We start from the raw sequence: 25,910 nt of genomic DNA, 5'->3' as shown, positions 1-25,910 counted from the left end.
AATAACCAAATCCATGATCCATGGTAGAAACTTCCATAGGAAAACTCCACAAACTCAGAGCAAAATGGTTAGTAAAGGGAGTAGGGCCAGGAAGCAGGGAATAGAGACTCCTTCCACAGTGCTGGAGGTGAGCTCTGAGTGATTACACTTCCCTCTCTAACATATATTCCCTAACAGTTCTGTGTTTGTGGAAACAGTTATTGGTTTGAGTGGCAAGTAAGACTCAGAGGAAAATGGATTCATGAGTAGAAATCAGTTCCCAAAATTGCAGATTGTTCTTTGGTACAGAGATTATTTTGCAATGGTAATCTAGGCTTGTCAAGTCTTACATCTTTGTTTTGACTTCAAGATACTGTTTATATTTTTTGGTGCATCCCATCTCTACCTCTTCACTCAAAGCTGCTACTAGAAGAAAAGGTATCTCTGTTGCTATATTTAGCTATGAGTTGTAAACCTGAAGCCAAGGCCACTCTTTTTTAATTAGGAAAGAAAGGAGTCAAAGGGAAGTGAAAAAGTGTTAAACCCCATTAAAAGAAATAACTTTCACTTACTAACAAAGAGGAAATAAAGTCATAAATTGTAAAAACAAAACCACAGTTATTTCACACTATATAAAAGGAAAAGTATTAAATAATGCATTTTTTGGGGGGGAGGAATGATCATTGCAGGGACTTTTTGTGCCGGAGTAACCAGTATTTTATCTGAAAACCCAAGTTCTATTTTTGATGACCATTGAGTCTTTCTCAATTGGATGCTGGGAGGCAAAAGTATAAATTATTCAGCCTTCACCTTCCACAAAGCCCCAGCTCCCTTTTAGTCTTGTTGCTCATTTTTAGCTTCTGCCTCTCATGGTTTTCTTGGGTAATAAAAAATAAAGAAATGTGGAGGAGGTTAACTCATTTTCGGCAGAATTAATGAGACTTAATACCAAGCCAATGACTACAACGTTCATCCAAAAGGCTCAAAAGAATAAGACCCTTAGACTGAATCATCCAATTCTGTCCCTTTACCTTCTACCTAAAATGTCTCCTTAGTTATTAACCTTTTAAGCAGTTGAGACATATTTTTCCAAGGTAATATCTAGCTTCTCTTAGTAGCACATAACTTCCTTATATTATACCATGCTTCCATGCTTCCTACATGTTAATGTTCACACAAATCACCTAGGGAGTTTGTTACACTGCAGATTCTGAATCAGTAGGTCCATGATGTGGTTGAGACTCAGCACTTCTAACTAGCTCCCAGGTGATATGGATGTTGGTCCAAGGACCACCATTCCAATGTCAAGTTCCAACACAATGACTTTGATCTAACCTGATAATCAAAGTTAAACTTCAGTTACAATACAAATGATTCATGAGGTAAAGGCATTTAGATATTTACCAGAACCCTATTTTTTCAAATATATTTATGTTAGTACAAAACAATAAATTTCCCACAGACCCAGAGCATTAGAGTAAATTGAGCAGGCAGATAATACCAGGTTGTAAACAACTGAAGAAAAATATTTAAGGATTAAAAACGTAGTTTCATTACCTGAATTGGCGCTTATTTTAGACACTGGCAACTTCTCCAAGAGCAGTTTCTATGAACTGGGGGATGCCAACCTGGTAGCAACCTGATGATTCCTCGTGCTAGTAGCAAAGAAAGACTTTCACCTTTTCTACAATTGGACAAAGCCTTTATGATAGTTTCGTACAAGGAAGCGTCAAAAATCCACCCAAGAAATTTAGGGCTGTGACTGTTATCTCCCTGTAGCCACCTGTGGTTTAGAACCTTAATCATGTGGTAGACTGAACATTCCAATTCTTTAAGCACCAGGCTTGTTTGGGATTCAGAACACTGAAATGATATCCATGTGCAGACAGAACTAATTGCACTAAATAATTTTTATTATTGTAACTAACATTTATTGAAGGCTTATTGAGTGCTAAACACTTGATAGTCATTACCCCAACCCTCTGAGATAGATACAATCGCTATCCAACTTAAAAATTAGAAAAATAAGATTAGACAGGGTAAATAATATGCCCATACTATCAGAATTACAAATGATAATACCAGGACTTGAATCTAAAATGTCAGATCATAGTTCCTATATTCTTAACTATTGCTAACAAAAATGTTTGACAAAGCCCCTGCCTGTGTCTGCTGCCTAAAGTGACCCTTTATTCATTTCCCCCACAGCTTCAACAATTTAATTACACCTGGTTAAGACTTATTAAATGTGGAGAATGGTGTATAGCCCCCACCCCAGATAAAGGAGGCGTAAGCCTGCACCCTTGTGATAACAGAAACAAAGGGCTAAAATGGCTGCATAAATCAACATCAGTCTTTCATCCAGAACTGGTAAGCAAAAGACTGGTACCTCTTCTTTACCACAAATACGACTTTTGATCAAATAGGACATAAAATTTTCATTATCAGCTGCCTCAGTCAGAAGTTTTGTGTGTTTGTGACAATGGGATATGTAAAAGCTCACTCATAGAGATACATGGGTATCTTTTGAAAGTTGACAAGTCCTTCTTTTTTTCTTTTTCAAAATTTATTTCAAATGAGTTATTTTAAATAGAAGTCACCAAGTTATTGTAGTTACATTGCTGTCATTTGCTTCAGTCAATCGACAACACCAAAAGTCAGGCTTAAGGACTAGAATTGGTCCCCACTCGTTATCAGAAATGCTTAGAAGGAGAGGATAGGGGCAGCACAGGAAGCTGCATGTCTCCTACAAGTCCTGCACTTTAGAATGAATCTGGTTCCTCATTCTGTCGCCTTTCCATAGAAGGAGACTTTTTCATCCCCTGCGGTACCCAGAGACCGGGACTTCTAACGGTCTGCTGGTCCCAGCTTTCACCAGCTCGCTGGAGCCGCTTGTGTGCGCCCTTGCCAACTTTGCATTCAATCATACCACATTGGTAGCTTGAAACTGGCCATATTGGGAGTATTTATACCACAGAAATCGGAAGATGTTACTGGATCAGGGATACTTTTCTGAAGGTCCCGTTGTTCTATTTACCAGAACATTCCTGGTCTACTGTATTCATTCTCAAAGTCCTCTCCATTTTTCCCAATTACATTTTAACAGAATATGGAGTCATAAGCCTTGGTGTAGGAGCTTAAGGTTGGCGAGAATAGTCTCAGAACTGCCTTCTTACATTTTCTACCATCTCTCTAGCAGGTGGCCACCAAATCTACTGTCTACAGTAAATATTTGGGTATTTAGAGACTCTCAGTTTGCCCAGGGCTATCCCTAAAGTAAGCACCTTTTCTTCCTTGAGGTACCTCCGTTCCTTTTAACAACACAGCCAATGACTGTTCTCAACATTTTTCTTCCTGCTCAGGGCCAAAACTGGGGCCTGAGTAATGTGTTCTCCAGCCTTTCTCCCATTAGATCCTCTCTGTTGTATTTCAATTCTTTCTGGACAGTTTTTTTCTCTTTAGTAATAATGGTTATTGTTGAGTTATTCAGAAAGATTAGGAATTATTAGTATATATGCTGCTAATTTTATTTTTGCATAGTGTTAAGAAATCCATATACATGCAGTGTAGTGAATAACTTACATCTTACCTTCTCCCTGTGCCAAAGTCAGGAGGGAGGGAAGGAGAAAGGGGGAGTGGGATAAGGAGAGAAAGAGAGAAAGTGAGTAAGAGAGAGAGAGAATATGAATAAGAACGAGAACTAAAACACATTCTTCATCTCCAGAATTGAATCTTGGGAAAGTGTTCAAGCATAGCAATTTCTCTTAAGCAGTAAGCTGATTTGGTAAAGGAGGTAATTCAGTTAAGAAAGCAAAAATTGGAAAAAAAAATAGGAAATTGGAAAAAAATAGGAAAAAATCCTTTTCCCTACCTTGTTTGTACCTATGACTTTGTGACATTTGACACAGCTGCCTTCTGTCTTGGGTTTCCCTTTTGATGTTACCGAATGTCCTGGAGATTAGTAGCTTGGTGATCAGCTTTCTTCTTTTTTCAGTTTTTCAGTAGTTTTCATGCTATACCTCCTAGGTCCCCCAGTACATGTAAGTCTTAAACAACAAGAGAAGTATAAAATGAGACTTCTTTACAAATCCTTGACAATATTCAAGCATCATGTTTCCAAAATCCTGCAAGGGTGATGATACTTTTGTAGGATCAATCTTTAAAATAATTATTATGAAAGTCATCCCTTTTGATAACTTACTAAGGTTTAAAACAACATGTGTAATTAAGATCGTCTTTGTCATAGTCATAAGTAATTGAGAGAATTTATAGATGAAAAAAATATAAGCCATTAGTAAGTTCTATGTAATTTATCTACCGTTTCTAGGATATTCACTCAATATTAAGCAATAATAGAACTTTCTTTAATGCTGTTGGCTTTTCCTAATCTGGATTTTGGACATCAGTTATTATGAATTGTCAGAGATTATGGTAAAGAGCTCATAAATAAAATACATCACTTCCAGAATTTTGTAATCCAGATTCACAAAGACACCTACTTTAAAAATTAATTAACTTTTTGTTGCGGTATGTATTTTTTCTTTACCGTCAATGAAGTAGTTATCATCTATCAAATCCAATAAATGTCATCAGTAATGTTTTCTCTTTAAAGAGTATATAGTTCTCAGCCATATCATCAAAAAATTTTTATTTTGCCTCCTGAGGACTTGAAAGTCTTAGAGCTTGGAGGAGGATGATTACTTAGTCTGAGACAGAGACAAATTTAATACTTTTCAAAGTCTGTGTTTATGTTAATAATTTAGTTCAGAAGAGTTCTTAAAAATCAAAAATATAACTGCCTGTCAGTTTTGTTAAATTGGTTTTCATTTCTTTATATTGCAGTTATCAAATTCAACCTCATTCCCAGATCCTCTTTCTCTCCAGGTGAATCACATTGTTTTTGAAAACAATCAGCAATTATTATGCTTGGAAGGAAATTTTTCTCAAAAGATCCTGAAAGTAGCTGTCTGTGACCCAGTGAAGCCATATCAAAAGTGGAAATTTGAAAATATTATGAAGCCTGAAATGGAACTGATGTTTTATATAGTAAATGCATTAAATACTGTGAAAATAACACTGAACTTGGTAACTATATTTCTCAGAGGTGGTTTAAATTTTCAATTTTAATAGAATTTGAATGGAAGATTTTTTATAAATCACAATATTTGGAATACCAAAAGATAACTCAGGAAAACAGTCCAACATTGGACTGAAGTCCTTCTTCAGAACTGGGTGGACTTTTGAATTGCCTGCTTTCCACCCTGTGCTAGAACTCATCCTGCCAATTTCCCTATGAAGCTAACAGGTAACCGAAAATGAAGACAGAAGGACTTGAGAAAGCATGAGGGTATTCCCAATGACTGTGTTTGATAATAATCAGCTCTTCTGGCCCACAAGTAGGAATGATCAACAAGAACTTAATTTAATCCTTTATTTGGGGATTTTTTCATCAAACAAAACTTTCTTGAGTTCTTATGGATGCCCACAGCTATCACATTTGTGAAATCCCTCCAGACTACATGCATACTTACCTAACAGTTTGAAATGGTATTGATCTACTGCCGGTAGCCCTGCTTGATGGCAGCATTTTGATCTAAATTACATAATGGTTTTTCCCAATCTGAATCAGTGGAAAAAAATTTAAGTGAGGAAGAAGAGGGCTTCAAATGCTTGTTTAATTCTAGGTATGAACACTGTTTCAGCTCATTTTGTGCTTTTAAAACTACAATGTTAAAGATTTGTGATACCAATAACTTCCTAGATTCATGTGGATTTTTCTTAAAGGCAATGAAAAAAGGCTGGATTATAACACACTGTAGTAACCAAAAATGCATTTAAGCATTGAATGCACTCTAGTGCAGGGCCAAGTAAGAGGAGTTGAAATGAGTAAACCAGAAATAGAGCTGCTGAAAGTTTCTTTTATATAAAAATAATAAAATACAACTTTAGATATAGTAGCGGTCACAGGAATGAAATATGCTAAAAATGGGCTCTAAAATATTTCAGAGGGAAAGTAAAGTGAAGGAAACATCATGAAACAGGAAAGAAATGAGGTAAACAAGTCTTAGGAAGAGAGTTAAGAAAAATTTCCTCTGGACTTAACCAAAGAAGGAAGGGGATCTGGTATCTCTATGAAGGAAAAAAGAGTAAAGCCCTCAGTGTGAACCCAGTGAAAACACTGAAAATTTGGGGAAATTAAATACTGATTTCATCCAAATAAAGCCTCTAATCTTAAGTATACCAATACTTTGGCATACCAGAAGAGGCCTTAGAAATCAGGATAGCCTTTGCATTTATTTCATTAAGAAAACTGATGCTGAGAGGACAAATTACCTAAAAATCTTAAAACCCAGGCAAGTCAGTCAAAGAATCAAGATTAGATTTCAGGTTTCCAGAGACAGGGCTCATTCTGCTGCCTCAGGTCACTGGCCTGAACAAATCTGCTTCACAGAATTCCTTAGAAAGAGGTACACAAATTTCTTTGCTGGGATTGGGTCCCTGGAGGACAACCATACTATATTCTTGTTATTATGTTTTTTTTTTTAAAAAAAAGGTAAACCTTTGTTCAGTTGAGATGATGGTGAAACTAGATATATTTCGTTCTGACTTCTAGTTTAACATTTAATTTTAACTTCCAGTGAGTTAACGTAAAAGCAAAACTATAAGAATGGGGAAAAGACCTATTTCTGCACATTTGTAACATATTTAAGATGTTTTCTTCAAATAATTGAAAATTGCAGATGAGTAAGAGAATGACTAGAAAATGAGATACAGTTATATGACACATAATGATGTTTTAGTCAACAGTGAACCACGTATTTGACAATGGTCCCAAAAGATTATATTAATAGTATGGTATCTTTACTCTACCTTTTCTATGATTAGATATGTTTAGATACACAAATACTCACCATGGTGTTACAATAGCCTACAGTATTCAATACAGTAACATGTACAAGTTTGTAGCCTAGAAGCAACAGGGATTCCATATAACCTAGGGGTGTAGTTGGCTACCTACACCATCTAGGTGTGTGTAAGTACACTCTGATGTTCACATAATGATGAAATTGCCTAATGACACATTTCTCAGAATGTATTTGTGTCATTAAATGATGCATGACTGTAATTCTTTTCAAAACAGAGCCATATGGGGCAAGGGGGGTGGGGGGACACAAGTCAGTTGCCAAAAGACTAATTGAGTTAGTGACAAACTGAATATGCTAGGTGCCTCATGTAATTCTTCATGTAACTAAAAAATGCTGAGAGGTTTTTTGCCCTGGGTATATAGGCTCTCTTTTTATCCAAAAATACTTTCCACAAAGAAGTCAACTCTGTTCTGAAAAAAAAATGAATTGTGTTTTGAATACACTCATCTTTGGGTATATCATCTAAAGGAAGTTGGATTTTTTTTCTTAACAGAACCCTCTGCAGTCCTCTCAGTTCACATCCTTTCTGACTTTACCTTGACCAACTTATTATATAAAGCTATATTTAAATCTATATTGTCAATATAACAAAGGATTGTTTCCAAACATCACAAATTTGTTCTTGGATAGAATTTTATACATTGCTTTTGTCATATATTTGCTCAGTTACTCTAAGAAGCAAGGAACTGATCACTAGTTGGGAATCTATATGGGCCTAAACTTGAGTGTATTGATTTATTATGAAATCCACTACCAACATTTTCTCAAGCAGAACCTTCTAAATTTTTTTCAGGAGACTGGAATAAAGGTATAAATGCTACTTGATCTTCTGGTACTTCTAATGATAAACCTTTGGATGAGACAGGTACTAATCAGTACTGAATTCTTCAATAGGAGACTGTGTTATAGGAGCTACAGATTTTCCCTGAATTAAATTTAGGTCATTGCCTTTTCTTTAAAAAAAAAAAAAAAAAAAAAAGTCTATGCATCTTGTTACCTTAAATACAAGGGTGGTCTTGATAGTATTTGACAGGACTAACCAACTTACCAAGCCATCTAAGTGTTTCTGAGACTTTTCAGTTTGCACAATTTCTTTCTCTTTTTCAATAGTTACCCAGCCCTTCTGCCCTACTCTCTTGTAAACTGACACAGCTGTTGTTGGTGCAACCGTGTTTTATCACCAGCATCAAATTTGCTTAATACTGCTTGCTGACATCCCCTCAGCTGTCACTCACAGCAAACCACCATGTGCCATGATCACAATGTATTATTAGCTTCACCACACTAATTTGGAAACATTCTCTTAGATATTAAAACACCTTGTTTCTAGTGTTAGTTTGGGACTGAAGAGGGGCAAAGATACCATTTACAGTGTATAGGAATCCAATATTCCCAACCAACCTTGATTTCATGAATGGCTTGTAATTATTTTTAGTGGGCACTCATGCAATAGAATGAGGTTTAAACATACCAGAGAGTACCATCTTTCTTTGTTTTAACATCTCTGATTGAATTCCTGTATTCAGAATACAAGAAAGAAATTTTACCAACCTGGCACAGTGGCTCACGCCTGTAATCCCAGCATTTTAGGAGGCCAAGGTGGGTGGATCATGAAGTCAGGAGTTCAAGACCAGCCTGGGTAACATGGTGAAACCCCATCTCTACTAAAAATACAAAAATTAGCTGGGCATGGTGGTGGACGCCTGTAATCCCAGCTACTTGGGAGGCTGAGGCAGGAGAATTGCTTGAACCCAGGAGGTGGAGGTTGCAGTGAGCAGAGATCGCGCCACTGCACTACAGCCTAGAAAACAGAGCAAGACTCCATCTAAAAAAATAAAAGAAGAAAAGAAGAATTTTACCTCAGACGAAAGCCCCAAAATCTTGGATTAAAAATGAAAAAATGACAATGGGTGATGGGGGAAAAGAAAGGAACTAATTATCATTGAGCATGTGTAGGCACTATTTGTATAGGCACTATATGTGTCCCATCTCACTGATGGGTACAACTCACAAAGTGAGTCTCGTTCTCCCTGTTATATGAAGAAGAAGGATAACTCCCATATACAGATGAAGAATTTGGTAAATTGCCCAAGGTCATCCCACAAGTAAGAGATAAAGCCCAATTTCCATTTTATCTGGCTCTAAAAAACATTTCTCTCACTATACCATGCTGCTGTATAATTAATTTTCTTCTTTATATAAGGCTGTCATCTCAGGTGGGTGCATTTAAAAGTTTCTTGGTCTCAGATTACTGATGCCACAGTATTGAAATGAGATTGAATTAAACTTCTTTGGTCTCTTTTGGATATTATATAAACAGAAAAAAGAAACTAGGTCTCTCTGTGGTAACCAATTGATGGGTAGGTATAACCATGGCTACCCCCACATGTTTTGCTGTGATCTGTCTCTTTGACTTCGTGCAGAAGCTATTCTTTTTCATCTCCTGGACCAAATATGAGAGAAAGAAGTGGACATGTGGAAGGTTCTTCCTCAGTGAATAATATTGATACAGCTCCATTGTCTGGGGAAATACCCATGGTTCATTGTCTCATGCCAAGAAAGAATTCAGGACACAGACACACATGAGGAGTGGGTCTAGGAGTGGAAAGTTTAATAGGTAAAGAAGAAGAGAGCAAGAAAGCTTACACATGTTGAGAAAGTGAGTTGCTCAAGAGAGGGTTTTCCAGGTTTGGGGCAAGATTTGATGGATTTTATACAGAGGTTTGAGGAGGTGGTGATTGATTTACATAGAGCCCAGGGGATTGGTTTAACCAGGTGTACTATTTACATAGCCAGTGAAAAGACTGGCCCTCCCACCCTAATCTTTTATTATGCAAACGCAGCTTCTACCTGGCTGTCACCATGACCTTGCACACGTGGCTTTACTTGACTGGCACCATGACACCCACACACCTGGTGACAAGGAAAAGGGAGCAGGAATCACCATATTGAATGTGCCTGGCTTCCAGGTACAGCTACTAGCTTTACATATGCGAGCCTCTAGCTTGCATATCTATGATTGCAACTTGACTTTTCAGGCTGCTTTTGTTAGAAAACAAATGGTTTGGGGCTGCTTTTATTAAAGGAAAATTCACCGAGAACTATTTTACCCTTTCTAATGGCCTACAATAAATTTTTAATGACTCCTGTATTAATATTACCAACTCTTGATTCCTCCAACCTTTAAACAAAGCTAGCAGATTGCTCATCTTGAATAGAAATAAAAGTTAAAAGTTGGAGTCCTTTAAAACACAAACCATGACTTTTTATTTCTACTCATTGTGTAGATTGTCACTACTGTGCTTTTGCAACAACTTTTGCACGGGTTACTCAATAGGTGCTACAAGACAATATGCCTTACAATTAGAAAAAATAATATTAGCCAGAGATATTGTACAAAATATTTATTTTTTGACAGTTTTGAATAAGCCATATGAAGTATTATATATCCCTAATCAGGCTTAATGGATGGTATTCCAGGTGTTGGTGGTGTCTGTACCTCAAAGAAAGAAAAAAAATAACATCACACTAAACAAAATTAATGCCTCTGTTTTCAACCTAATGGAACAATAGTTATCATTTCAATTAGGGTCCCTTTGCAAGTTTATGTGAATCTTTGCTTTGTAAAAACACAAAACACAAGGGAAAATTCTCATTTTCCAGCAAATACAGCAACTTCTATTATGCTGAGTTTCTAATAATGAGTTGCCATCAAATAAATAATAATTTCTTTGAAAACAAGAGCTTTCTGTTTTATTATTAATTGACAGATATTTACCAGTTTAAGGATATTGGTCATAAGTATCTATATAATAAAGCCTTTATATTAGATGTTAAATTAAAATTTTTGATAGCATGAATAGATTTTAAGTGACCATTCAAAACAGCAATTTTGTAAATATACTGTATGTGTGTAGATGTGTATATATATATGTATCTAAATATTTGTTGATGCTTTGATCTGGAAGAAAGAAATATCAAGAGTTTCTACTCACAACGTAAAGAAAATTAAACGTTTTGGGATATTTTTAACTCTTTCAGGTGTATAGCTTTGTCTGCATCTGACCTTCTGTACAAAAGTATCTCAAGTGAACTTTCACTCTGGATACCGTTTTCCAAACTTGAAGGAATAATCAAATTCTCAGTTATCAGGGTGCTTGTTATTTAGTTGAAGATTACACACATCTTCTGCTTCAAACAACTACCCCAAATTTGCTAGTTTTATACATATTAGCTTAAAAACAAGAGAAGCCAAAGATTAAGTGAATTGTGTTAAGGATTGCCTGAAAACGTTTGCTAAGGGGAGAATAAAACTAAAACTATGGAGTATAAAGGATGTTGGAATTCAACATCTTTAAGTACATTTTTTCTGCATCTGACCAACTGAAGTTATTATAAAGAAGGAATCAAGTATGTAACTTTAAATTCTAGGTAAACATCCAAATTATTTTCTAAATTCATTTCCAAAATTCTCCTGTGCTGGCAGTTAGCTACTAGAGATCATCATTTGCTTTTGCAGTTTGCCGTGTTCTGAGTGACTTCAACTGTTTACTGCTACCCAAGTCATTGTGTTTGTATTGATTGCCTGGCTAAGTTATCTCATGTTCTTCGTGAACTATGTACACATTTTCATTGTCTTTAAACAATACTGTGTTTTGAAGTTAAGTAGAATATTGTATGGGTTATCAGAAACCCATATTCATTGTGTTATGTTTCTTTCTGATATTTTAATGTTGGCAAATATAGTTTCTAACATTGCATTTTACAATCCTATTGGTTTTTAGAGTGATGAAAGTTCAAGTTTTAAGAGAAGTGGTTGCCTTTCTCATACTGTCAAACATATTTCTTCTTTATTATACTCTGGTGCTTTATCCTTCTCCATAATTTTCTATTATTACTTATTATAAATGTTTTCCCTATCACATTGAAAAACTTAAATGTCCGTTCTCCATTTGAAAATGTGCCAAAAGTACTATCCCATGTAAATATGCAGAAACAATTACTATGAAAATGTCAGCATAGTTTAAATGTATTACTTTGATGATTACAGAGATTTTTTTCAAGTTGTTCATGTTAAGATGCATCTTAAACAGTATCTCAGTTCCTTAAAAAATAATAAAAATTTTTCATGTATATTACATATCTACCTACCAGAAATCCTTTTTACAATTTTATATACAATCATTTTAAGACCCTTTTGAAATAAATAATGCAAATGAATTAAAATAAAGTGTTCTCTTGATTTCTGAAGAGGAATTCGTTAATTATCTTAGTAGCTGCTGATATACAAGGATTCTTTCTAAAGTTTAAAAGGCAGCTAAAGAAAATAAAGTCTAGAAACCAGAAATAAAGAGACAAACTTTTATTGAGAGTAAGTCATACACAGCAGTTCTTTATTTAAATTGTAGATAGATAGGTAGGTAGGGGGAGAGAGAGATGCTAGCAAATTCTGTGCCTTCAATGTAGCATTATATGAAAGGTAGATTTTATATTGGCAGAGAAATAGAGCTATTATTAGTTTCTGTTCATCTAGCAACAAAGGCAAACAAAAAGTCACGTAAGAAATACCAGCATTTGCAGAATAAATTAATTCTCCCTCTTCCCTGGTTTTAGAGTCCGTACCACCCCTGAACTTTGAATCACAAAAGCTCAAGTAAACCTTCATGTGTAGCTAACAGTTTGTGTTATTAATCATGTTCCCCTGAGTTTCAAATATGTTAAAATCCCCACACTATCTGAATCAGACCTTTGTGTTTCCTAGGTTACAAAGACTCAAATGGCCAACCATCACCATTATATTACCTAAGGTAGCTTAACTCTGTGGCTTTCATGTAAGATGCCGGTATAGGGCCATGGACACTAAGCCAAAGAGTAGTTTCAGGGTTTTTTTTTGCAAAAACATTGCATCATCCATGAACATGAAGCATTTACCAACTAAACACACCCTAAAATAGTTTCTGTTGACTAAATCTTTCATAGTTCATTCATTGTCTGGTGAGAGCATAGAACTAAGAGGACTAGTGTTAGCATATATTAGAGTCCCATAAGAGCTACTTGCTTTGCTGTGCCACATAACCATAGGTCACCCACCTCTACTTCTACAGGAATCCATCATTTCTGTTGAAATAACTCAAAATACAGGCTCTTGACAGTAGGTTAAAAACACAGTCCTGTTATGTGATAGATAACACATAACAGGTTTTGAAATTCAGTAGAAAATTATAGGGGTTATCAGTAACCCAGAAAACAGGTTGTCCAGGCAGAAAAATTAGATGATCTAAACTAAACTGGAAATTGTCCTATTGCATCAATCTCCCTAACTTTATCAATAAAGACCTGATTTCCCTCACTTTTATTCTGGAAACTGACATTGTAACACATGAAATCTATAGGTTGTATAGAATGAGGGTAACAGAACTTTTATATGGTATCTGTTTGAAAGAATAAAAGGAGCACTGTAATCCTGAATTCAAATTTGAGTCTTGTAAACAACTAAATAATAGTATGTGATACTATAGAAATATAATATATGACCTGGAAGGATTAAAGAAGTTGTCATTAGAATATGTGGGATTTATGTTACACATAAATAAGCGTCATCCAAGAGGACTAACCCAGAGTTTTTCACAAAATGAAAAAGAAATAAACAAAGGGTTGAATAGTACAATGAAGACTGTATTACATTCAGACAATAAGGAATTGTCTTTTTATTTGCAGGGCAAAACAAAATCTTTATCTGTGGTGATAGAAAGTTCAGGGTAATATATATGGAAGCATGAAATGAAAAATTGTGGAACAAACTATCTAAGAATATAAATATAGTCTCTCTTTTCATAAATATTCAATACGTTATTTGACACATTGGTTTGAGTGAAGCTCCACAAGTACAATTTTAAGCATCTTGATTTGGGCTGAGGTCCAGTAAATTATATATTCCCAACAACTATCAGAGCTCTCTCACTAAAAATACATGCTCACGCTCTACTTTGAAAATATTCTAAGATAATTATTTCCATTTTCATAGTAACTAGTACAGTTATGACTAGCGTTGTCTCAGGTTTCTAAGGAAAGAAAATTATTCTGAGATACTGTTAATAAGAGAAAATGTGGTAATAGAGAGGGGCATTTTCTTAAAATTGTGCTAAAGCTGTCATTTTTATTTTTAATGACTTTAACTGTGCTAGACAAGATTTTATTTTCAGCCACAGAAATAAAACTATCCAACATAACTCTTTAGTCTGCTGCCCACCAATCTTCTAGCCCCTCCCAGTGTCAACCTCACAATGGGTTTAATTCAGTTTGAAAGCATAAAGGCAACATTTAGCAAACAGAATTCTCCTGACTGACAATTGCTCATCTCCCTCTGTGAGAAGATTCAGTGAATGGTAACACCTAGGAAGGAGGGCTATAGAATTTTCTCTCTGTAGATGCCAAGGAAAGCCACTTAAAATCTTGTTTGGTGATAATAGAAAAGGCGCAGAATTTTGGAAGGCTTATTGCCAGAGTCTGTAAAACCATGTTTAAAAGTAAGAAAGGTTTTAATACCAGACTTTCCATCACTCCAATGTACAAAGGAAGACACCAAAAGAAACACAGGAATCATTTCAAATAGTCCCCTCAAATAGTCTCATTTGATGACCACCTTTCCAAGCATTGCTACATTGATAGCCAAATTATGCCAGATTCCCCCAGGGGACTGACTGCTTAGTGCTGATCACACAATGCTATATTAGTGAAGTTTTAAAAGACAAACGCCCAAGAATGAATTTAAAGCTTTTTGATTTGAGGTTATCAGACTGAATTTTATCTAGAGTTATTTCCACATTATTCTATAGTGAAAAAGAGAGTCAACTTCCACCTCCCCCCAGGTGATAACTCAAAAAAGGCATAGAAATATGCACCCTGGGACAATAGAATTAGCTTTTCCTTTAGTGGGCATGAGACTTTTTCAGTTCCAGTTAGTTTATAAATGCATCATAGACTCGAATTCGTCAATTCTTTGCTTGGTATTTCCCTTTCTGATTTTCCGATAGGATATTGTATTGTATCTGGAACAAGCATTTCTGGAGATATCGCTCTTCTTCCCTAAGATTGGCTGCTCATCAGGTGTCACGGCTTGGGAACTGGCACTGCTCAGTGGGGAGTCCTCACTTGCATCACCTTCCTCTTTAAATTGAGAAACCTCTTCATGTTTTTTCTTAAATTCTATCACTCGAACTTCATCTTTGTCATCATTACAATTATCATCATCATCATCATCATCATCATCATTAATTTCTTCATCCCAAACCTTTTGCTCCTCTTCATGTTTAGAATGTAACATGTCAGCTTGGCTAGGTTTTCGAAATCCCAGCCATTCAATTTCAGCTGCCTGGTGACCTTTGTTCTTCCTGTCCTCATCTTCCTCCTCTTCAAGAGGTTGCTCAGTAATCCTCTCCTGTCTTCTTATTTCCTTGTTACTGCCACTCAAAGGAATCTTCTCCCACTGATGCCCTGTAGCAAAATCAATTGGTAGATGAGATGTGTAGAGATTCCAAAATACCCAGCCATTAGTCTTTCTCCAAATAATTTTTCTTGCTAATCACTTCCCAACACGTGTTTTATGGGATATGATTCTGTGGGTTACCAATATGTTTTGCACAAAAGGCTACACAGTCAAAGTAATTTCGAAAACACTGCATTAAATACAGTTAAATAAGCATCTTCAGAATTTTTACAAGCCTTCGAAATGTTAATGAGTATTTTAAATCTGTAAGAAAGTCAACAACCTAACTTTATTTGTCTGTGGAACTCTGTTGTGGACTACTATATTTAGTGAGACTCATATTCCCTGAGACACACTTAAAAAAAAAATCTTGTCTAGCCAGTCACAACTGGATATGTGCACATGTAAAATGAAATGTTTGGAGTTGTCTCTCTCTCACACATACACACACATGCGCACAAACACACACATATACACACTCACACCTCAAGGAAAATTTTCAGAAAGAAAAAAATCCTTGTTTCCAATACTGAAAATGATGACTGTCCATGTCTGGTCACTTTTCAAACAGCTAGATCATACCAGCATATACCCTCAACAATATTTATTGAACTTGGTAAGAATTAATTATAAGGAAGCTAAGGTTGTTCTCTGAGCCTTCACCCCTGCAAGGCTTCTGTGGGAAGTTTCAGTCTGTGGTGTACACAACTCAGAAATCTGTCTGGGTTACACCCCTTGTCAGGCCCGAGTTCACCATTTTCTTTTGACACCATGAGAGTCTATAAGTAAGGTGAGAGGCAATGTTCCTCTTTGTTTTTTTCCTCCACAATATTCTACTCTCTCTGAAAGATGTTCACAAGTCCATTTTCATCCAAGGTGTTTAGTTCTCTTTTTATTTTTTTGTTGTTTTCTCACTCTAGGGAATACATAGTCAACTTACAGAGATAGAAGTAAAAATGGGTGATCACCCTAATTTGTTACACACAGCTGCTCTCAGGTCGCTAGTGTCCTGTCAATGTTCCTAACTTTATCCATAAATACACATTAGAATGTTTGCTATAATCTTATGCTTTGTTTTGTTTTATTTTGTTTTCCACAAGAAGCAAAGTAAGTGATATTTTGTTTATATTCATGACTCAGGCATGAGATTGTCACATATAAAATTACTCCTTGAATTTATAGTTTTCCTCAATATTTTTAGCATCTTTATATGTTTTAATCCAGTAACATTCTTTTTGAAGATTTTATAGCTGTTTGCCACTGTGAAGATAAAAGACACCAAAATCTGTGCCTCTATTATAGAGGAAAAACATACTCCGTCAAACCGCAAAGGATTCATTGAGGGAAAACTTAACCGGCAAGACCATCTAGCTGAAAACTACAGACTGCTTTCATTCTCCATTTGATGAAAATGAAAGATCTAGACAACTGTTATCTGCAATGGACTCCTGATCAAACATTTGAAAGGTGATCTAGATGATAGAAGGTTGAGATTCTGCCTCTGAGAGCTTGTTACATTGGAAGAAGAAAAATTAGGGCAAATAGGTTATTTCGTTCACATTGTGGAGTCTTAAGTCTTACAAATTATCTCTGGTAATGTAACAGCTTGACACTGGCTATTGCTTGCTACATATTTCCTTAAGTGGTGGTACATTGCTAATCAGACATAGTATGAGAGGTGTTCAGGCAAAGGGAGCAGATGTAGGAAATTGCCAATCACATTCCTGTCCTCCTTGACATCTACTATTTTATGTGATGTTCTAATATTTCAACCAATAGTCTCTTCAATATTTTGCCTGTTAAAGTCCTAACAAAGCTAAATTGGTTAGGTTTAGCAAGCTGACTTCAATTGGACATAAGATGTGTATGGCTGCAAGAGAGGAAAGAAATGATTAATTAATAGATTTTATCCTACACTTTATTTGGAAACTGTTTAAATGTAGGTATCTTCTTAGAAGAAAAATCTAAAGGATTTTGTGTCTCTTAGTCTATTAAGTTTATTTAAAATTTAACATAAGCACTTCAGTGTTTCTTTTATTCTTCCATTATCTTAAAGAACACAATTAAAATTAACATTATCACCCTGTTTTTCTTTGACATGAAATAGTTAACAATTTTGTACTTACATTAGAGGCCTATAAAGTAAATCATTTCATGAGATTACTTTAAACTGTATGTTGGTCGGGCACAGTGACTCACGCCTATAACCCCAGCACTTTGGGAGGCCAAGGCAGGTGGATCAACTGAGGTCAGGAGTTCAAGACCAGCCTGGCCAACATGGTGAAACTCCATGTCTACTAAAAATACAAAAAAAAAAAAAAAAAATTAGCTGGGCGTGGTGGGGGCACCTGTAATCCCAGTTACTCAGGAGGCTGAGGCAGGAGAATTCCTTGAACCTGGGAGGCAGAGGTTGCAGTGAACCGAGAGTGCACCATTACACTCCAGTCTGGGCAACAAGAGTGAAACTCTGTCTCAATAAATAAATAAATAAATAAATAAACCTGTATGTTAATTGTTGACTTTTAGGAAAGACCTGTTTTTGAAACATTTACATTTCACAAGGTGCACACACAGATTTGGACACACCAAATCAGAAAGTAGGGTTGACTCAGTGGACTAACTTAAGAGATAGACATCACGTTGGCATGCCAATCAGCTATGCCAATCCGTGCAGCCTCAGCCTTGAACAGTCTGGAATGCTTTATAAGGTGGAACCCACAGATAAGTTTATACTCTCTTATCTGCCTACAGCAGCTTTGAAAATTTGAAGTCATTGCCTGGATTGCTTTGTCAAAGCCACACTCATGCAACATTTCATGGAAAAACTATCATCCATATTCAGTCAAACAATTTCTGTGTACAAAACTGTAGTTCTTGTTACCTTCTCTGAATGTCATTTCATCAGCACTTGTTTCTTGGAGAGAAAGATCTGTGATAGCGTTATGAACAATAAAGAATTTCTCTTCTGAGTTTTCTGGAAAAAAATATAAAATTAGTATTTTAACATTTAAAATATTTACTGTTCAATGGTTAATAAGTTATCAATTTAAACTCTAGGTAGATGTCTTTAATCTTAAATCTGATCACTAAAAATTACTATTTGACTCTTCAGATTCATTCTTTATCAATTCAACTTATTTACTTAATGATCACTTCATTGATTGGTAATCTCTCCTTTAATGTTTATGTAAGATATTTATATATATAAGATATAGAACCATAAATTCAGACTTCAGGTATATTTAGGAGGAAAATAAAAAATTTTGAATTCTCTTTGTTCAAATAATAGTGGGGCTGCCCATTATCATAATAAATAACAGTAGTGAACATTTAGCCAATACTTACCCTACACTTGTAGGTATTATTACTAGTATTCTATCTTCTTCTAGTGAAAAAACTCAGGCTTCGGGAGATAGAAAGTTGTCTGGGGTCACAGAGCTGTCAAATAGACAAGCCTGGATTTCACCAGAGGGAGAGGTTTAGTCCTTATGCTATGCATAGTAGAAAAAAGGGCTACATTTTTGGGGTGTCCAGCTCATTCTTATAATAGTTTATCAAAAAAAAAAAAAATCCAGGGCAAATGTATAAGTCAAAACAAGAAAATTAAGGAGAAGGGAAATACTTTACCTTTTAGAATTTTCTCCTCCATGGATGAGTTGAGCAGCATGTTCCCTTGTAATTTTCTTCTTTCCTCCTGATTTCCTTTGCTGGGTGCACCTTCGAGACTGGGTTCTACCCTGTAGTGTGGCAGGAGGCTGTCCACATCAGTCAGTTCCTCACTAATTTTAGTGATTGTTTGTTGACCGTATTCAGGTGGTTTATCCCCATTACATTCAGCCTGGGTAAATGTATCTGTCATGATGTGCGGTTGAATCTGATTTGGAGAGAGAGTTTTAGGGAAACTGAGTGAGTAGATCCTTGATAAGATATCTGCTCTTGCCTTCAAGTCCTATAGTTCCAACCCCTACTCTAAGAGCACAAATTATTCACTTTTGTACATAATAACACGGTTCTTTTCCTAAAAGTATCCAGACAGAGCTTAGAGCAAAAGCAAGAGGATTTGTGAGATCTGCCAGGAGCCATGAGCAAGAATCCAGCCAATCACCACCTTCTTTGTTGCTTGCCAGTCCCCTGGCAGAGTTAAAGGCACCCTTTTGATTTACATAAACAAACAATCTGAAGCAATCAGGCTTTTGTGTTAGCATGTAGAGAGGGACTTTCAGCTTGTCAGTCCCCCTCTGGGAACAGAGATTTTTGTCCCTTTTCATAATGGCCCATTGTAATTTTCCCTGTAACAGGAGCCACAATTGTCCCACAGCTTTAATCCAGAGAGAATGACCACCTTGAGGCATATTAGTTCTGTGTAACCAGCTTAACATTTCCAAACAGATTTTGTTCAAGTAAAACCTCAGCTATTTTGTAAAGGACAATGGCATCGTTTTTTATTTAATAAAAAATAAAAACAGCTTATCAAAAAACCTATAAACAGGACAACGTTACTGTAAATGGTTCTGGCTGCAGATTTCACGGTGTGCTTTCAGCGGGCTGGAGAGGGGACCTAAGAAAAAAACAAATTCTACCAACTTGCTAATACCAAAAGTTTTATAATTTCAGAGTCATTTACTTAGTCTACAGCTTCTTGACCTCTAGTTTATGTCCACTGAAGCCCAACCAATCCTTTAAAACCCTAATAAAATTATCGCCATGAAGTTTTCTCCTCCCCCAATCAGAATTAGAATTCTCTCTGTTCCATATTGATATTGCATGATGCTGGTAAAATGTAGAGGGACAATGCAATCTGCCCTTGGGAGAAAAAGGCGATTATGTTAAATGACTGCTACTGACCACCCCTTCCTTTTTAAGTCTTTTCTTTTTTGGATTTCTCATAGTACAAAATGGTTCCAGAGCCTTTGCCCACACAGCTCCTTCTCTGTGAAATGCCCTTCTCTTCCTTAAGCCCAAGCACCTGGGCTAACTAGCTCCCCTAAGTTCTGTTTTTAAGCTTAAATATCATCTCTTTACACTATCTCTAACCCACAGGATTAGGACAGGACTCTGTTACACATTGTCTTTGCCCTTCAGAGTATTCTTCATGGTTGTAACTAAATAAGCAACTGCACATTATCTCTGTAATGTCTGTTTCACCAACTACAATCTAAGCTTCATCAGGCCAGGGGCCATTTTAACTTGCTTACATGTGTCCCCAGCTCTAGGCATCTGACTTGAAAAAATAGCACGCAAAAAAAATAATTATATATATATATATATACACACACACACACACACACAAACACACACACACACACAAACACACACACACACAATTATATATATACACATATATAACAAGAATTATATATTATATATATAATAAATTTTATCCCCAAGAGAATAAATTTCAGATCATTTTTAAAAGAAAAAGAATAGGTGTTGGAGAGTTGTAATAAGTGTATCACCTTTAAAATTGTGTCTAGGTCTGAGTCCACTGGGGTCTATGTCAGGGACAACCCCTCATTCTTGGATAATCCCCTCTCCCTTGTCCTTGGAAGACATCTCTAGTAGATCTTAGATCTCCCTCCCTCATCATCACCAACCCTTCTCTAGTCAGCACACGAATTCTATGTTCATTTGATTGTTTAACTGTTTTAACAAACACTCCTATCACACTTACTATGTGCAAGTTACTGTCCTAATTGACTCATAAACAGTAATACATTTAATCTTCATAACAGTCTTCCGAGGTAGGTGCTGTTGTTATCTCCATTTTATAGACTAGAAAAATGAAGTGCAGAGAGATTAAGGAGCTCAGCTAGTAAGGTCACAGAGCCAGCAAGCCTACTGATGAGAGCTTGCAGCACAGATGAAGCTAAGCACCATCCCTGGCCTGTGTGCAGATGTTTCCTCGGACCAGAGATCCCACAGGAGTTCAGCATTAGCACCTTGGCAGTAGAGGCAGTTGTGGCCACGAGAGAGCAGCAGAGAGCCTAAGGCAGTCTCAAGACCTGCCCCAGAGACACACTGCAGCTGCTGAGGACCCTGTTGTGGGAGTGTCCTCCCAAGAAATTCAAGTAGCAAGCTTACTGCTGAGAAAATCTTGAGTGGAATCATATGGGAGAATGCAGAAACTAAGACCAAGCCTAGGAACAAACAGGGACATACTAGATTGTGAGATCCTTAGGGCAGGAAGTGGCACTAATTCAACCAAATGCCCTGCAATACACACAGAAGTATAGAAATGCATTAGCTCCAAAGGACATGCCTCCAACCACTCCCAACTCCCTTGGGGCTGCCAAGTACCTCAATCCAGGGACATAGCAAAGTTGAGAGAGTTCAGATTCATTCACAGGAGAGAGTCTCTCCTACTCCTAGATTTCTATTACCCCATGGCAACACGCACCTCATACCTACAGCCTAGCTTTTATGGAAATTTGTGTCTTTATTTTTGGATTGCCTTCTTTCTAAAACCATGTTCTGACATTTTTTATGGCCTTAAAATTATTTCAGATTTGGAAAGACAGAGAAATGATCCAGAGTTCTGTCAGCCTTGGCTAACCATGTGTTTACCTTTATTTAAAAACACGCTCTTATGCTGCCCTAGGGAATAACGGAGTTCAGGTAAATGGTTTGTAATGTGTATTATTTTTTCCTACAAGTAGACAGCAACATGAGACACATTTAGCAACAAGATGAGTCTATCCACTAGATAAAACATAGGCTATTTTGTTCATAACGAGGTAAGTTGTCCCCCATTATTTGTAACAACCTACGACTTAGAAAGTATGTGAGAGTTTGCCCTATGATCCTTACTTCAAATACAATTGCAGAATGTTCACTGTATGAAACATGACTGTTTTATGTAGTTTACTGGATCATGTGGCTTTTTCCTTAGTTATTATCCTTTTTTTATTTTTTTGAGATGGAGTTTTGCTCTTGTCACCCAGGCTGGAGTACAGTGGCATGATTTCGGCTCACTGCAACCTCCACCTCCTGGTTTCAAGAGATTCTCCTGCCTCAGCCTCCTGAGTAGCTGGGATTACAGGTGTGCACCACAGCACCTATCTAATTTTTGTATTTTTAGTAGAGACGAGGTTTCTCCATGTTGGTCCGGCTCATCTCAAACTCCTGACCTCAGGTGTACCGCCTGCCTTGGCCTCCCAAAATGCTGGGATTACAGGTGTGAGCCACCACATCTGGCCCCTAGTTATTATTCTTAATGCTAAAGGACATTGTACAAATGTAGCCATTATTAAATCTAAAGTCAAAAAAAGATAATGAAAAGATCTTCATATAAGAATGTAAAGAATCAAAATAAAATTATGTAAATATTCACATTCCCTTTGTCCAATGCCAAATGCTTTTTGTTAAGGCTATCTTAGGTCCAGAATCAGGATTTGGGGAAAAGTCATAAAATCTTGATCTTTAATCTTAATCATATGTGAAAAGCCACAAGCTAATGTTATGGCTAAGATATGGTCACAGAGTACTGAATAAAAACAAGAAATACATTTAAAAGGAAAACATTGATCCTGGCAGCTTGAAGTCAATCTTATACAAACATTGACTTACACAGTTGGGACAGGGGTATTGTTTCAATTAGGGTTGAAACAGAAAGGTAGAACCACTAAGAGATGGAACAATCCATCTATCAATCGATCAACTGATTGATCAATCAGAAGGGATTTGACTTTACACAATAGTGGGTGCCAGTGAAGCTGCCTCTATCTGTCTGCTGTTGCATCTGATGCTGGAGCCTGAAGTCTGCAGGGCAGAAATTTGGGAAGGGAAGATGGATAGAAACATAAAGGTGGGGAGCAAGAATAAACTGCATTCCCAGGTGTAAGCTGGACACACAGGGGCAAACTGAAACCTGTGTCGGCTCTCAGTGCCTCTGACCTTAGCAAATGGAATGCCCTCCCAAAGAAGCTGGGCCCAGGAATCATAGAAGCTGGAGGAAGATCCAGGGAGGTGGAACAGTTGCAGGCCCAGCTGCTGCCCATGCACCAGGTGAGACAGCAGACGGGCAGCAGTGTGTGCCAGCTACAAAATAGCTGCTTCACTTCTGGCCCACCAAGTTCACAGAACAATGTTTACTTTGGCTCACGTGTCATTTTCAGGAAACATTCAGGGAAGAAAATTCAAGGAAATGTAGTTTAGCCTAGTCAGACTGACATGCAACAGTCACAATCCTACCAATAACCCACAGAATCTTCTATAAGGAATGGAGCAAAGCCCCAGGGAATGTGCAACCCTAAACAAGCCTGAGGAGACAGGATCATCCCAACTGGTTCACTTCATGGATTAAAATTCCAAATTGAAGGGACATCCCAGCTAAAGTGAACTGCTACAGAAATACAGACTATCATAACACAATAAAATCAATCAACAGCCATATATTTTATTTCACAAAACAATAATTGCCTGCCACCTGGTATAAATCAGATTAAATTGACTATCCTGTGCCGTGTTCATGCTTTGCTTTTACTTTTATGCCAAGAGTGGAATAATGACTGCCATTCTGATTATACAGATTCCTGAAGTAAATAATGGTTTCTCCCAGGAAACCAATAGTGAAGTCTATGGGTAGCTCATGAGTATTAAGGATTTAATGTAACAGAATTTCAAAATTTAACTGCATCTTATAAGAAGCATGTTTTCAATGTTGGAGGCAGGGGAGGGGAGAATTATCTATTCTCCCTCTAAAGATAAAATATTTTTTATACTTTAGGAAAGGTATATCTCTGTGGTTCTAGCATCTGCAGCCTGGCCTTCCAGTGATCCAGTGAATACCATTTTAAAGAAAAGCACTGAAATAAATAGGCTGAGTATTTGGTGAGGATAAGAGGAGAGTATAGCCCTGAACATAGGACCCTGTGGCCAAGAGGAGCAGAAGTGGAGACTGGGAGGGAGAGTACTAACTGACAGTTAAGAGTCCCCTTCGAATAGTGGACAAACAAGCATTCTCATCAGTGACCCTCATAAGGTAAAGAGGAGAGTCTTAGCCTGCTCCTGTATGACCTTGGGCAAGTATACAAATCAGGCACATTTGGGTTAGAGATTACAGAAACTTAGGTCAAAGAATCATAGACTCTGAACTCAATAGCTAATTTGACTGGTAAGTTCAGAAGTGGCTTTGTACTTTTTTGGATCCAAAGATTTAAACAAGGCCGGGCACCATGGCTCATGCCTGTAATCCCAACAGTTTGGGAGGCCAAGCTGTGTGGATCACCTGAGGTCAGGAGTTCAAGACCAACCTGGCCAACATGATGAAACCCCACCTCTATTAAAAATACAAAATTCAGCTGGGCGTGGTGGTATGTGCCTGTAGTCCCAACTACTCAGGAGACTGAGAGGGGAGAATCGCTTGAACCTGGGAGGTGGAGGTTGCAGTGAGCTGAGATTGTGCCACTGCACTCCAGCCTGGGCGACACAGTGAGACTCCATCTCAAAACAAAACAAAAACAAAGATTTAAACAATGTACCAGGTAACTGGTCTTTTTTGATCACAAAGAAAGTGCATATTAGGAGGTACCTGGGTGGATCTGAGGGTCCCTAATGGCTCTAGCTGACTTATAGGCTAAATGATGACCACCCTCAAAGATGTGCACATCCTAGTCCCCAGAACCTGTGAATTGTTACCTTACCTGGTAAAAGGGACTTTGCAAATGGGATTAATTAAATTAAGGATGGGAGATTATCCTGGATTATAGGATGGGATCCAATGTAATAATCACAAGAGTTCTAACAAGAGGGAGGCAGGAAGGTCAAAGACAGTAGTAGAAAATGTGACACGGAAGCAAGATGCTGTAGTAATTCAAGAAGTGGTCATGTGCTAACAAACATGAGCAGCCTCTGGAACAGGCGTGTCCAATCTTGTGGCTTCCCTGGGACACATTGGAAGAAGAAAGATTGTCCTGGGCACACATAAAATACACTAATGCTAGCTGATGAGATAGAGAAAAAAAAATCATGAAAAATTTTATGTTTTAAGAAAATTTATGAATCTGTGTTGGGTCACATTCAAAGTCGTCCTGGGCTGCATGCAGCCTGCAGGCCATGAGTTGGACAAGCTTTGCTCTAGAAGCTGAAAAAGGCAAGGAAATGTACTCCTCTGAAACCTCTGTGTGGCATGCAGCCCTGCCAACACCTCGATTTTAGACTTCTCACCTCCAGAACTGAATGGGGTGGTACTGCTTTTAAGTCACTAAATTTGTGGTAATTTGTTACAGTAGTAATAAGAAACTAATTACTAGTTTCCTGCTTCTCTGCGTTCATTTTCTTTTTTTTTTTTTTTTTTTTTTTTTTTTTTGAGACAGAGTCTCACTCTGTCGCCCAGGCTGGAGTGCAGTGGCACGATCTCGGCTCACTGCAACCTTTGCCTCCCAGGTTCAAGCAGTTCTCCTGCCTCTCAGCCTGCTGAGTAGCTGAAATTACAGGTGCACACCACCACACCCAGCTAATTTTTGTATTTTTAGTAGAGACGGGGTTTCACCATGTTGGTCAGGCTGGTCTCAAACTCCTGT

At 37.2% G+C, this 25,910-nt stretch overlaps 2 protein-coding genes across 2 annotated transcripts in view; one reads left to right on the top strand and one right to left on the bottom strand.

Moving 5' to 3' along the window:
• Positions 1–12,125, top strand: part of GALNT5 (polypeptide N-acetylgalactosaminyltransferase 5) — a 60,730-nt gene extending 48,605 nt beyond the window's left edge. Inside the window, exons 9-10 of the mRNA XM_017887046.1 lie at positions 2,188–2,349; positions 4,864–12,125. Coding sequence (XP_017742535.1) covers positions 2,188–2,349; positions 4,864–5,106 — 405 coding nt within the window. The 3' untranslated portion in view covers positions 5,107–12,125. The remainder of the gene's footprint in view (positions 1–2,187; positions 2,350–4,863) is intronic.
• Positions 12,126–12,252: 127 nt separating this feature from the next.
• ERMN (ermin) lies at positions 12,253–19,555 on the bottom strand. The gene is made up of 3 exons (XM_017887045.1): positions 19,018–19,555; positions 18,272–18,364; positions 12,253–15,398 (listed from the first exon to the last, which is right to left on the bottom strand). The coding sequence occupies exons 1-3, from the start codon at positions 19,247–19,249 to the stop codon at positions 14,869–14,871; spliced, it is 855 nt and encodes a 284-aa protein (XP_017742534.1). The 5' UTR covers positions 19,250–19,555; the 3' UTR covers positions 12,253–14,868.
• Between the last annotated feature and the right edge of the window lie 6,355 nt (positions 19,556–25,910).

This window comes from Rhinopithecus bieti, unplaced genomic scaffold, assembly GCF_001698545.2.
Source record: "Rhinopithecus bieti isolate Rb0 unplaced genomic scaffold, ASM169854v2 scaffold_15113, whole genome shotgun sequence".
NCBI lineage: Eukaryota > Metazoa > Chordata > Mammalia > Primates > Cercopithecidae > Rhinopithecus > Rhinopithecus bieti.
This window is presented reverse-complemented; position numbering and strand designations above follow the sequence as displayed.